Source organism: Tauraco erythrolophus, chromosome Z (genome assembly GCF_009769465.1).
Source record: "Tauraco erythrolophus isolate bTauEry1 chromosome Z, bTauEry1.pri, whole genome shotgun sequence".
Taxonomy (NCBI): domain Eukaryota; kingdom Metazoa; phylum Chordata; class Aves; order Musophagiformes; family Musophagidae; genus Tauraco; species Tauraco erythrolophus.
In genome coordinates this window covers 40,129,104-40,143,061 of record NC_141496.1, presented here as the reverse complement: position 1 = coordinate 40,143,061, position 13,958 = coordinate 40,129,104, and the positions used below count along the sequence as shown (strand labels likewise).

Below are 13,958 nucleotides of genomic sequence, written 5' to 3'. Positions count from 1 at the left end.
TTTTGAATGACTTCCCTCTGTCTCTTCATTCGGAAACAATTTAGGTGTCTCTTGAAATCATTTATGTCCATCGCTTCAATAGCTTTCTCTCATAACTTATTCCATATAGTTTTGGATACCATGGTTCTGAGCAACTTCCTCTTTTGCTCCTTTTCCCTAGTTTTTAACTTATTTTACATACTTTCTAACCACTTTTCTGGTACAGTGATTTATTACTTCTCTAGTAATTAACTGGAACAATAACATAATTAAATATATGCATCAAATGCATTTCCCTCATAATATCTTAAAATTCCAATGTATCTGAATACTGTGTAGGTCAAAAAATTACATAATTTGTGTACTTGCAGGTGAACAGTAGTCATGATAGCATTAAATGCATTAATATAATTTGTGACTGTAAAAATCAGAGTTATTACATCAGCACTCAGGTTCTAACTTGAATTTCTGAGGTTAGAGGTAGCTCTTGTCTATAGCCAAAATTTAAATAACCTTCTTATGTTTTATGTATCAGAGTGCATCTCTAATTTAGGTGTTTCTAAGTTTGTTGCCCAGCACCATGTCTTCTCTAAGGTAATATATCCATCTACAACTCTGTTCAACACTTCTGGCATGGAGGAAAATTTGCCGAGTCTCTTGAGAATTCCTCTGATACAAGAATTTTCTTGGAGATACTGTCAGAAAAGTCACTCCAGCTCTTAGACTGTGCATCTAAAAGTGACGTACATTGACCTTTATCTTCATATTTGTTTGAATTTTCTACCGATAACAGCTTGGTTTAATCTGAAAATCATGCTTACATGATTTTATTAAGTTTTGGACTAAAACAAAAGTTCCGGTGCTTGGTAAACTTAAAAGAAAAAGCGAATGAAAAACAACAGCAACAGCAAGACATGCTGTGGATGGAATTGTTGGCCCAGTGCTACTACTGCCCAGATGAAATAGCTGTGATAGATTTTAGTGATTTCTCTTTCAAATGAGTTTTCTTTCAGAACCAAAAAAAACCCCTAGAATTGGGAATCATTGAACTACAGGCTCTACCACTAGAGATTATGGAATGAGGTTTGAATTGCTTTGGTACTTATTTTCCATGGTCATAAGGAAACCCACAACTTAAATATTCAGCATATTGAAAGGAACTCTTTTGCCAGGTGTTGCAATGTATTTTATTAGCAATTTCTGGAAAAGGGATCAAATATCTTTTTTTTTTTCCTTTACACCTAAAAGGTATTTCAACCAATGAGTTCAATGGAAGGAAATCAGTCATTTTTGACGTTTTCAGCTCATGCCAAGTTGTGTTTTTCCAGATTTTTTAAACTGAAGCTAAGTGCCAGCCGCCATTAAATATGATAGTTGGACAAAGAACATACGTGAGTTCCTTAGTGAAAACCAACAAACGTACTTCCAAGTGCACTGCATATTGTTTCTGACTACAGTGAGCTATTGAATACACATGCTCACCTTAGCTATTTTTTTTGTCTTCATAGTCATAATCAGCACTAGCCTATAAATCTTAACGCTGTCTCACTTCCACTGGTTCTCAAAATAGAGAGGGGGGCTTTTTTTGAACACACTTCTTGTCAATTCATGTGAATTGAAAGTGATAAACTCACCTTTGTCATTGGCTTAGTAATGTGTGAAAGCTTAAGTTCTCAGATGAGGTTGTGGAAATTTTCCTTACTTCATGAATCAGTGGATGATAGTTCCACCAATCAAATACACAAGGGTCATTCAGTTTTCTGTGCAGTGTCCAGATGAGACCAACTCATGCCCCTTCAGTGGTATGGGAGGTTTGTCTGTTTTTTAAGGCATGTGGGACAATGTGACTAAGATTTTTAAAAAGTGATTTTTAAAAATTTTAAAATTTTTAAATAATTAAGATTCTTACTGGGAAACCTACATTGAACCCAAACTGCCCTTGACAGGCTCATAGCCCTACTGAAAACAGGGGCAATTATTTAGGTACCTGGTAGTGGACTAGCTATAGTTAGTAACTTTTGATATCTTGGCACTCTTATTTTTAACCCCTATAGAAAACACTGGCTGTTAGCAATTCACTAAAAATCACAGCAGTCAAAAAAGTCCCTCTATTCCTGTGCATGTTATTCATGTATCAACTTGAATTTATGTTTAACTTGCAACAATAATGCCAGTAAGAAAGTCTTGTAATAAATGAACAGTGATCTTGTAAATACATGCTCTGATTCTCAGAGTTGCTAAAGGAAAATATTGGTGTCTTGAATAATGAAGCAAGTACAATTAGATTCAGTGAGAACAGTATTTAAAAGCTTTTGGTCCACATGACATTTGTCCATATTTGTATCGAGTCTACCTGTTTTCCATAACAAGAACTTTTAAGACAAGGAAAATTATCTTAACAAAATAGAAATAGGCGCACTCCCAAATGACTATTGTAGGCTCTGTCTCTGCAAAGAGAACTCGAGGAGGGTTTTTGATGTACCTCAGTGAAGTGTTTGATGCATAGTTATCTGTGTGCTTTTAGGGGAATTTGGCAGGTTTATTTCTCAATTACAAGTGGTTTTTAATTTAAGACTGCTCAGCAGTTTCCTGCCTTTCAGGCAAAATGGCATAATCTTATGCTATGGATCAGGTTGTGTAGATAAAGTCTCACCGTCTCCTGGTAAAAGATGCCTTTCAGCATGCAGTACCCACTGTGTCCCACACAGTGGGCTTGAAAAGTGTAAAATAACATGAACAAAATATATTTGGTTCATACCTCTCATACCCTAAAGTTTACTTGTCAGTCTAGGTGTTACTTTTCCATAAACAAATTGCTTTCCAGGTACCTGATATTATATTATACTAGATTTTATTGGCCAGGCAGATTTGCTTATATTTGTCTTTTTGCAAAGTCATAGAATCATAGAATCATAGAATCGTTAGGGCTGGAAGGGACCTTCAAAGGTCATCTAGTCCAACCCCCCTGCAAGGAACAGGGATATCTCCAACTAGATCAGGTTGCTCAGGGCCTCGTCCAAGCGGGCTTTGAACGTCTCCAGGGATGGAGCATCCACCACCTCTCTGGGCAACCTGTTCCAGTGTTCTACAACTCTCATGGTAAAAAATTTTTTCCTAATATCCAACCTGAATCTACCTCCCTCTATTTTAAAACCATTACCCCTTGTCCTATCACAACTGGCCCTCCTGAACAGCCTCTCCCCATCTTTCTTGTAGGCCCCCTTGAGGTACTGGAAGACCGCTATAAGGTCACCCCGGAGCCTCCTCTTCTCCAGGCTGAACAGCCCCAACTCTTTCAGCCTGTAAAAAGTCTTTAAAAACAAATCGGGAGCTTCTTGGCTGAGGTCAGAGCACGTCTTCAAAGGAGCTCCTTGGCTAAGTTCGGGTTACCTTGTCCAGTATGCAGAACAAAATAAGCTATAATTAAACTGTGGAATCCTTTGCTGGCCACCTATATGAATCTACTTTGTTCTGATTTGCTGTGCTGTATCCGTATGGCAAGAAGCAATATTTTCTCATCTACAACGTGTTCCCTCTCTCTCTCTCTTTTTTCCTTTTTTCTGTTTTGAAAGAAATAATTTTTCGGTGTTTCCAGTCATTGGGAGAGGTGGATTCATTTTTCTGGAGCTGATGTGCCACGTGAAAAACACTTTAGAAGCAGCATCAATTCCCCTTTTATATCAAGGGAAAAGAGTTGATTGCCACTGTGTTAGTATTGTGGTGCAAGTTCAGTGAGAGCTGGAGATTAGGGGACACTGCCATAAGCCTGGGCTTGGAATACCCATAACATCCGAGATCTCATGGACCAGTAGGAAGGGAATTTGTAAGCTGCAAACTTTAGCGTATCTGCCTAGTCCCTACCTTCAGATAATTTGTCTGAAAGGTGAAGGTAGTGAGAACAGGTACTGAATTGTGTTCTGAGATCTCACAGCACCTCAACATTTTTAGAGCTTCATTATTCATTACTTCCTGAAAATCACGCCAATTTCTACCCAAGACATTTCAGGTACGATTGCATTGACAGATGCAAGTGTTAGAAGAAAACAATATAGTATTTTAAAGAGTGTGTTTGGTTATCCCTGCCTTTCTTCTTTTGCAGTGTGCTTATAGGGCTGTTCTGTTGGCATTTGGCTTGAGAAAGCATTAGTTTTCCTCTGATTTGTATTCTACACAGGAATGAAAATGGCTATAAGTAAGATTTTGTTTACATTCAAAAAATTACAGAATCAAAATTATGCCTTTACTTTTCTTTAGACTTTTCTGTGATAGTGAACAACTCTTTAAGGCTGAATCATGGAAAATATTCATCCCACGATTATTATAAAAAGCTCTAAGCAATAAAAACAGATACATCTGGGAAAATCACAGTGATACAGGAGAAGAAAGCAAGGCCGAAATTCTCACACAACTATATGAAAAGAGGAATTTGTCCATGCCTACTTGGATCTTTGTATACTTTGAATTTGGTGTAATACAATCTAGAAAGTAACAAAACTTACATTATCAGTGGTGACATTTAATAATTGGCTTGATCGAAGGAAGAGTGAGCACAACGTGACATTTGAAAATATCTTAGGGAAATTGAATTTAAATAATTTGCTTAGTTCTGTGAATAGTAACTTTTACAGCTGTAAAGCACACTCATCCAAATAGAGAAAAACTGGTGTTGCTTTTGGCAGCTTCTCCATTGTATTTGGGTTGCTGGCATTTCAGCGTTCAGGACCCTTGTGAGCAGGCACAGCGGTAAAGGAGTCCTTTGGAGCTATTCATGTCATGGATTAAGCGCATATAGCTACTTGGGGTTGTGCCTTGGGCCTCCGTCTCACAAGGGGAGTTATTCATATCCTTTGGAAAATGCTGTTGATAATTAGTGCTTTGTAGGGCGGTGAGCTCACTCCCATTACATAAGATTAGTGCTGTAATAAGGAGCTGGCTAGTGTCTGTGGCCAGATTGTCTGTCACTTGGAGAATGCTGCCAGCTAGGAAAGTAATGGGGCATATTGCCACTTTTAAAACTGTCCAGAGACCCTACGTTAGTTTTTCTTCCCTTCAGCATAGGAGCGTTTATGCTTTGTGTTTTGCAAAGCTGGACCTCAGGTTGTCAGTGTTAGGTAGCTGCATTAAAAAAAAAAAAAAAAAAAAAAAAAAAGCAAGACAAAACAGAAGTTTAATTCTGGCAAAAACAAAGCCCCCTCTTTTCCTTGTTTTATTGGTCAGTGAATCAGAATGCTTTAACTTGAACAAATCTGTAACTGCACCCCTCTCAGAAAGAGTAACTTTATTGAACACAAAAACCTTCAAAAGGCATGGAGTATTGTAGGGAAGGAGCCTGCCTCTGAGGGTTAAATAAAGCAAATAAACTAAAAAGTACTGTAGTCAGCTGCAAACAAAAAGCTCATTGTGCCCATGTCCCACAGGATCCTTGGAGAAGGAGATTTTAAACCTACCAAATGTTTTGGTTTTGTGCTGCAGTCAGTCATTACAGCCTCTTTTTAAGACGCTCGTTTGACCTGCATTTAAATGGAGGAGAACTATATAATGTTATTAATGACAGGTATATTTTAGTTCAGTATGTCATAGGCAGTAAGGAGGGGCTGTTGGACAAAGTGGGGTTTTGTCTCATTTTTAGCAGGGGGTCAGCAGTTACTTCAGAGCCTCGTTATGGTTGGGTCTTGGCTAAAACTCTTGGACAGCTTCAAACCTGCAGTAATTGTTGACGTAAATGACAAAGTGCAGGATATTCCTTTTTTTCAGTGGCTCTCCTAGTAGTTGTGCTCAAAAAGAATAAGTCACACCCCATGCAATTTACATCATGTCAATAATATGTAATCATGTTAGCGCAACTCCCAAAGAACGTATATTATGCCAACCAAAGTTTAGCACCCTACCATACTTTTCTTCCACAGTAACACACCTGCCTATTAGCAAAAGAATTTCACCAGCTCTTTGCCATGCATTTTTCAGTCTCTGTACTAGGTGGCTTCTGAAAGCCCAGCACACACACAGTATATCCACAAAATTGAACTGTACAGTGTGTGAAGCATGATGAAAGTTACTACTCTAGAAGGAGTTGGTACAGAGCAGATAAAACTCAATGGAGTTGTGTCCACTGGCTTCATTTAGCTTTTAAAGAGTTAATAAAAGAGATGTCTTTTCTGAATAATTATTGTTTTGGAACCAATTAGAATTAGTATCTGGGCTCAGTCGTGAGTAGACATTGCCATCTAGTGGGAGTTTATTGCCATACTTGGTGGTTTCTGCCTCTCATGGAGTTGTCATACTATGGTATTGTTCTAAAAAAATGTTAGAGCTACTCCTCTGCTCCACCACATGATCAGCTCCCGATAGTGATTGTATGTTTCAGCTTCATCAGCTGGCCTTTTTTACTTATTTCATTAGTATTCCCTAGATTTCTTTCCCAAAGTGCTTATTTTTGCATAGATCTTACTGCTTATTCAATCTGCAATCAGTGCTTGTGGATATTCATGGATATACATGAGTGCATGTTATTCAAAGTCCCTTTTTTTGCAAGCTGTTGCATAGGAAATCAAAGAGTTTTTCAATTCATTCCACTGCTCTGTTACCAAAAAACCCTTTCAAGTGAAATCTTTTGCAAAGGTCCTTAGCAAAGCTCCTTCTGGGAGTTTGTCTTGCTCACAGTGTGACTCTGTAATGGGGAGTGTTGGGTGCCTGCCTAATCCAAACCCTTCCAGTTTCCCAAATCCCATGTGAATAAAGCCCAGATTAAGGGCTTGAGGGAAGCCATTCAACTATGATCTAAAAATTATCAGGATCGTGACGTGTTTTTTCTGTGTACTTGTAGATAAGTTTAAAATATAGCAGTTATCTTCAAATTGACTAGAATTTCTCCCAGCAAAGATTTACCAACACACTTAGCTTCGTCTCTCCTTCAGCAAGTTATTTTAGCATGTGTCTGAATTGTGCCCGTGATCCACCCTATAGAGTTTAGGGCACGACCTAGGTCTTGAAAGCAAGGTATATGCTTAAGTGCTCACTGAATGGAGTTTTTAATCTCATGAATGCTTTTGGTGAGTTCTGTCAGACTGCTCCCGTTCATAAAATTAAACAGAAAAATCCTTTGCGGGATTGAGGTGATATTCAGTGAAACAGAGCCTATGCTGTAAGGTAGTCTCTTGTTTTTCCCAAAGTATAAATGCATTAGACGAACTTAATGGAAGCATTTCAGTCATTGCCAAATCTTCACAGTAATCTGTTTGACTTTTTTTCTATCAAATGAAAATGCAATCCCTTTCAAACTTTCCATGAGTGTCTCAGGTAACAGAATTGATGCTGTATAACCGCATGAGCTACAAACGAGGGTTTTCTGAACGGATCCATATAGTCATTGTAATGTTGTGCTGATCCTGTTGTAGTTCAGCCAACCTATAAAACTGAGTAATTGCCAGGACTTACTGAAAGTGAGATGTAATTTTTAGTTAAACTATCCAATTGTAATAGAACATCCACAGCGAGGGACTTGTTCAGGGGCTTTCCTGATAAAGGTTTCTAAGAATTTGTCTGCTATTGTAAAAGAAGTGTATTCCTATTCCTCGCAGAGTTATGGAGGGGAAAAAGGACAACAGCCAGTAAGCTTTGCAGTGTTGGTTTCAGCTTGTTTAGTGATAAATACTGGGCAGGAAATGTTGCCTCACTTTAAAATGAAATGGCATAGAGTATCCAGTCAGCCAATCCCTACATCTTTCCTTCTTTTTTTTTTTTTTTTTTTTATTTGCCTCATTAGTCTTGCATTAAGAAGCAATCAGATAGGGAAGCAGCCAGAATGAAAGAAAATAAAAATCACTTTGGAAATTACAAGTGCCAAAAAGTGCCAAGACAGATTTGTACTTTAAGCTTATTTAAACATGCTGAAAACATGCTTCCTTTTCCCAAAAGGAAAAGCATTAATCCTGTAAATCTGAATAGATGTATTTCAAGTAAATTATCTCCTAGCTTTAGTTATGTACAAAAGATTATTGGCCTTTACACAATAAGGAGGTCAAGCAGTAAAGTTTTGTTTGCATCAGTAGTTTATTTTGTTGTGCTTCATTAAACACAGTGCTTATTGACTATTTTGGAATGCAAAATCCAAGCGATTGATCTCAGCCACTTAGTGTGCCTTTTGGAGATAAAGGAATGGCTGAAATTTCCAAACAAGAGTCACAAAGCTGAGATACTGCTTACTCGTAGATTCACCTTGGCAGTGCAAACATCTGAGCTGAGTGGATTACTCATTAATAAGGAAATGAGTCCCTGAAACAAGGCTGGTTATCTGAAATTTTAAATAGAAAATCTCCCCCAAGGTAGGATCTTGCTCATGATGGGAAGGCTGTGCTCATTCAGTTTAATTAGCAGCCATCTGAAGGAGAAAAAGTAATGACTAGCTAATAAAATTATCAGGTTTACAGCTCTTGCCATAATCCTAGATTTCTTAGATTTAATTTACGTGAAAAGTCAGCCTGTTATCCAACTGGCAGATTATGGCTGTGAGTTAATGCAATGCCATATAAGGAAATCCTCCTCGAAAATGTAGAACTTAGCAAAATGTCTTCATGGGCTTTTGTAACCATCATATCCAAGCTCCTCCTGTGAGGCAAGAGAGCACATTGTCACTGTTTTACAGACTGAGACACAGCCAGCCCAGTGCATTGTCTCATGCCACGTAGGAAGCCTGAAGAGCTGAAGCCAATCGCCATTGCAGCTCTAACCCACTGACAAGCCACCCTCTTTCTGCAGAAAAATTTTCAGTGCTTTTTAGCAGAGAAAGCTAGAATAAGTAAATTCAGCGTGTCAGTGCAGGGTTTGGTTTCAACAAAAAAAAAAAAACCACAACTGTACAAGAAAGATTAGTTAATTATTATGGTATAATTAAAGGCATAAAGAGCATAACAGGAGCTGCAGTTTTCTGCCTGAAATGATGGCAAGACGGACTAGTGGTGTGGCTCCAAAAGCACCAAATGAATGCACAGGGACCAAAATCCTGTCCCCAAGGCTAGGTCCTGCAGTTACCTGATTACACAGAAACCTCAGCTTTTTAATGAAAAACCCCATAAGTTTCTTGCCATCATGGGTGTTCAAACTGAGCCTGAGGCGTGTGCTTCCAACCTTTGCTCCTCTGCATTGCTTTGAACTTCCCTCTCCACAGCCACCCCTGCAAGCATGCTTCATAGCTGGAGGAGAAAAGTAGAGTGGGCCAAACCTCCTTTGAAGTATGTTTTGAGTCATGTACATAATGAAGATTATATGTCCTAAAATGTACAGTCTGGAAGTGCTTCGCATTTTAATCCAAGGGAAAGCTTCACCTATGTTATGGTAATGTTGCTTCAAAACCAGAGTAGTAATAGTTTTTAGGTCCCTCTGTGCGACCATCCCATGTAAGTATTTCTGCTGAGGACTAAAAAGGTCGTAGCAGCTTTTCTTCCATGTTTAACTTGGCATTTGAATCTATTTAGGTTTTCAGAAACATAACTCATATTTTATGAATGATACAGATAAGAGTATTGCTAAAGGTGTCAATTGAAGCTCGGTTGTTGGAAAAAGGATGTCTTGAGCCTTATCAATTCAAACACAGCGCTCCTTAGCTTCGGTGGTCTGCTGAAGCAATAGCTCTTTACATGAAGATATAACCTAGCAGCAGGGTGGCTGGAACAACACCAGCAGTTTTTGGCTTATCTCTGAATATGGCTGATCTTTTTTGGACGCGATCTTAAAAACCAAACAGACCCAAATGGTACATGTTGCCAAGGAAGGAAGTTAATTTATTTGTTTTTCTTTTTGTACAATGTGTTTTTCTAAAAGATAGTAATATATTGAAATACAAGGATTCTAAATGACATAGCTACTTCAAAAAGGGCATCTTATTCAGGGTATTTTGAGCAGTGTTTCCCAACAGAATAATTATGATCTGAGTATCTTGGATCCTTACTGCATTTATTGCAAGGGTAGGGGTATCTTTACATTTAGCACACTTGATATGAGAGATTGTAAGGGATACCTTTGAAAATAAACAGTACAAATCCTTATGTGACTTTGGGGATTTGGTTCTTTCCCCTTAATTTTTGGCTGATGTAGTTTGACTGGAGATAGTGTGACCACCTCTGATTTACACTAGTGTAAGTGAAAACAGAATCATGCTCATGAACATGCACAAATGTAATCCGTAAGAGGAAAATAAAATATTAATTTGTTTGTCTAACAACTTATTCCACTCCAACTGTGAGAATCTTTTTCTATCATTATCCCATTATCAGTGGCTAAATAAGGACTTGAAAAACTACAGAAGAGCTGGGTGGAGACCTAAGAAAGCAATTCAGCAGTCTGGAACTTCCTCTGCTAAGCAATTCTGGCAGTAAACCCAAGCAAAATCAGAGTTATTCAGCCAAAATAAATCCGTGCAATGACGATATCAGATGTGAGGTAACAGCAAGTCATGCTGGAGGATATCAGACATTCTTGAAGAAACCACAGGGCCTAGATATGATCCTTTGTCATTACGCTGCAACCCTGCCAGCAAAGCAAACAGAGACTTTGGAGTCATTATGGCAGGGAAGTAAGAGCATACGGAGCCTATGTGCTTTAGGGTGGGAGCTGGCAAGCTGCTGAGCACCTTCAGCTCACACGCCCCTAAATAGCCATTAAACATCCTTCATTCCCACACTCCGGTCCCTGTGGAAGCAAACAGCTCTCTGGTATCATTTCCACAAGAAACAGCTGCAAGGCTTGTTGAAGTCTTTCTTTTGCTGCCAGGACTTTATTGATCAAACTTTTCTACCACTACTCTGGCTGTTTGCTTTAATTTTTCTATGTGTCCTTATGTCTGGGCATATTCTTGAAAGTGATTGGATTGCCTCAGCTCAAGAAGTTGCCTCCCATTACCTGAGCCGTGTAACCAACCATGCATACACTCACGATTTACATTAGTAAATGCTACTTTTCAGCTGGGTTGGGTAGTAAAGACAGAGGTGAGAAGCAATCACTTCTTTCTGCTTACCCCACCTCCACAGCAGTCAGGCAGACTTCCCTCCAGCATGAGTGAAACCTGCACCCATTTTTCCTTCAATGTCTTATACTTCGTGGTGCTTCTGAAGGCGCATCACAGCCACTGTGTAGAGGAGATGGAGCGGGTATCTGGGGCAGTACCATGGGCAAGCCTAAGCCTTCAGTGTGTGCAGGCACTCCTGATTTATCCTGGTTTAGCTTTCTAGCTTGTGGTACATGATCTTTTCTGATCGGATTCCTGCATCCTTAACCAGCTCTGCCGTAAAAACTTGCTACAACTTTGGCTCAGCTTCCGTTCCAAAAGACCCTTTTGGAAAAGGGGTCTTGGAGCGCTCTAAATTACGTTAATGCACACCATGCATGGGCATATGCCTTCCTCCCCATTTTCCTTCTCAGGAGATATGCACAGACCTCGCTTTTCTTTTTTTGCACTAGGAAGCCCCTCACACCGCAGGTCCCGTTTGACTCATATGTATGACATTTGGCTACCAGGCTTGCAAAACTTGTACTCTGATTTATAAGCTAATGTGAAATTCTGAATTCTGGACTTGAGTAAATGAGTTAGTGTGTATTGTAGTTTAGGACGATTAGACACTGAAATGTAGAGATGGAATTAAGTTAGTTCCACATGAAAAAGGGGATGTTTTATTAGAGGTAATAAATTCAGTGAAGAACAAATTTATTTAGATCATGATTGTTAAATTGCTTGGATAATTAAAACCTGTGATGGGTAAGATGACATGTGGGAGGAAAAGGTTAAGTATTTAACTCAGTTTTTTCATAGTTTGATTCATTGTAAGATAAACAGTACTTGTGTGGGGTATGTTAACTTTATTTCTAAACTATATTCACCCAGGCAGTGAACAGTGGTTACTTCATAAAGTTAAGAAAATAGAAAGCTAAACTTTTATGACATTTATATAGGCCAGCTCTAGACAATGTAAGCACCGAGGAAAATATAAGCACTGTAGAAACTGTGTCATTTTGACCATACAAGGGGCTAGCTGCCTGCTTAATGTCTGGCATTTATGTGAATTCCAGTTCTTTCAGATACCTATTTTTATCCTTCATTAAATTCTTCTTGGAGTGACACAACAGAAATCCTCAAAAAAATCTCTAAGAACAGTTTCCCAAATATTCTCTCGCTTTTCTTTACGTAAATTATGAAAATCTCAAATTACTGTGCTTCATTTGGTATCAAGATGAAACAGGAAGTGGGATAAAGATTATCCCACCTCTGCTGATGGCAAGGACAGTAGGCTATACTTCTCCTACCAAGGACTACTGAGTAGATTTTCAATTGGTATGACACTCTCTTTGTTTCTATTTTTCCTGCTTATTGATTGAAAAAACAGCCTGAATCCTCCCTAATTTTCATCCAAAAATGACATTGTGCAATGACGAGCTTAGCCATGCTTGAAAGAGGGCATTCTACAGTGGAATAAATGCGGGTTTTGCCCACACATGGAGCCGGGCACAGCCTGCCGGCAGCCAGCATCCACAGCTCCTGGTAGGGATATATCTTTAGGTAGATGCAGAGCTGAAAGATGCAGAACTGTGTAGATATTTAGCTGAATAAGTGCCACATGTAGCCAGCCTGGATCCCAAAGAACGGAGCCTGCCCAAATCGATATGCCAGATGTGTGTCCCAGGCGCAAGGCTAAGAGACTATTTTTTTTTTAATACTGAAGATATTTTTCAGCCTTTTGAAGGTTTTTGGTGGTGGTTTTTTTTTTTTGTTTTTTTGTTTGGGTTTTTTTTGTGTCATATACCAGCAGTCAGATTTGTACTTCTAAAACTAGTGTGCCAGTTTCTGATTTTATTCATATTTATTCATAGAAGTCTGGAGTAGTTTTTTCTACAGAGGGCAGAATTTGGATCATCATTTCTAAAGCTGAAAGGCTGCTGTGTATGTTCAGTCTGCCACCTAGGCCTTTTAAATGGAAATATCACTCTGCAGTGATCTGGGGGCACATTCTGACACCTTTACTTATTTTACACCTAATTCTGCACGTCATCATTGAATGACTTCATGAAATGAGGTCAGAGAATAAATAATTTGAGCCTAGCTAGCCTGTAATTTGCCATTTTGTAGACATGGACTAATAAGGGTAATGGGCTATTTACTGCGTTTTCTGGCTTTCCACTTCAAGTCTGTCTGTGTAGGAAAGAGTGTGTTTCAACATACTTAGGATCAGATTTTGCTTAGACTACATTGTGTCACTTTGTTTTGTTCACCTGACATCAGTTTACAGTAAGTGAGAATTTAGATCAGAATATTTTTTCCCATTGAGATAATCTGTTAATAGAGTGGGAGGATATTATAAATCTAGCTGTGTTTAGTTCATGCTTAACAGCCTGAATCTAACAATTGAGATTGCTCTTCACCAAAGGTAATATTGCATGTTCTTCTGTAAAATGGAATGTAAATATACTCCGGCACTGGGAATAACGGTGTTGCTCCTCTTTTCCGCAGCAATATGAGAACTGGCGACCAAATCAGCCGGACAGCTTTTTTTCTGCTGGAGAAGACTGTGTTGTTATAATATGGCATGAGAATGGGCAGTGGAATGATGTACCATGCAATTATCACCTCACCTATACCTGCAAGAAAGGAACAGGTACAAACTTTCCAGTAACAATTCTCTAAATTCTGGTTTTATAAAGTTAAAATGACAAATTCTAGCTGATTTCTGGTGACCAGTGCAGTGAGCCCTCAAAAGACTTAGCCTCACAAAGTCATCCTTCGTCTGTATCCACGTTACATCTCTACCTTATCTGTTTTTGAGTCAGGCACAAAAGTGTAGGCAGTTCAAACTCCTGGTTAAAACCAGGCAAATTTCTTCATAAGTACAGATCTCAGCACAAGAGACGTTTATGTACCCTGCAGGCCTGCTTTACTTGCATACCATGAAAATATTACCAACTCTTCTTTCCTGGGATGGCATCGCTGTGGAGTATGT

General features: G+C 38.9%; 1 protein-coding gene across 4 annotated transcripts in view; it reads left to right on the top strand.

The window, feature by feature from the left end:
- Positions 1 to 13,958, top strand: part of VCAN (versican) — a 105,808-nt gene that overhangs the window by 90,303 nt on the left and 1,547 nt on the right. For all 4 annotated transcript variants that reach the window (XM_086629231.1, XM_086629229.1, XM_086629230.1 and 1 more), the window contains one exon: positions 13,472 to 13,616. In XM_086629231.1, coding sequence (XP_086485357.1) covers positions 13,472 to 13,616 — 145 coding nt within the window. The remainder of the gene's footprint in view (positions 1 to 13,471; positions 13,617 to 13,958) is intronic.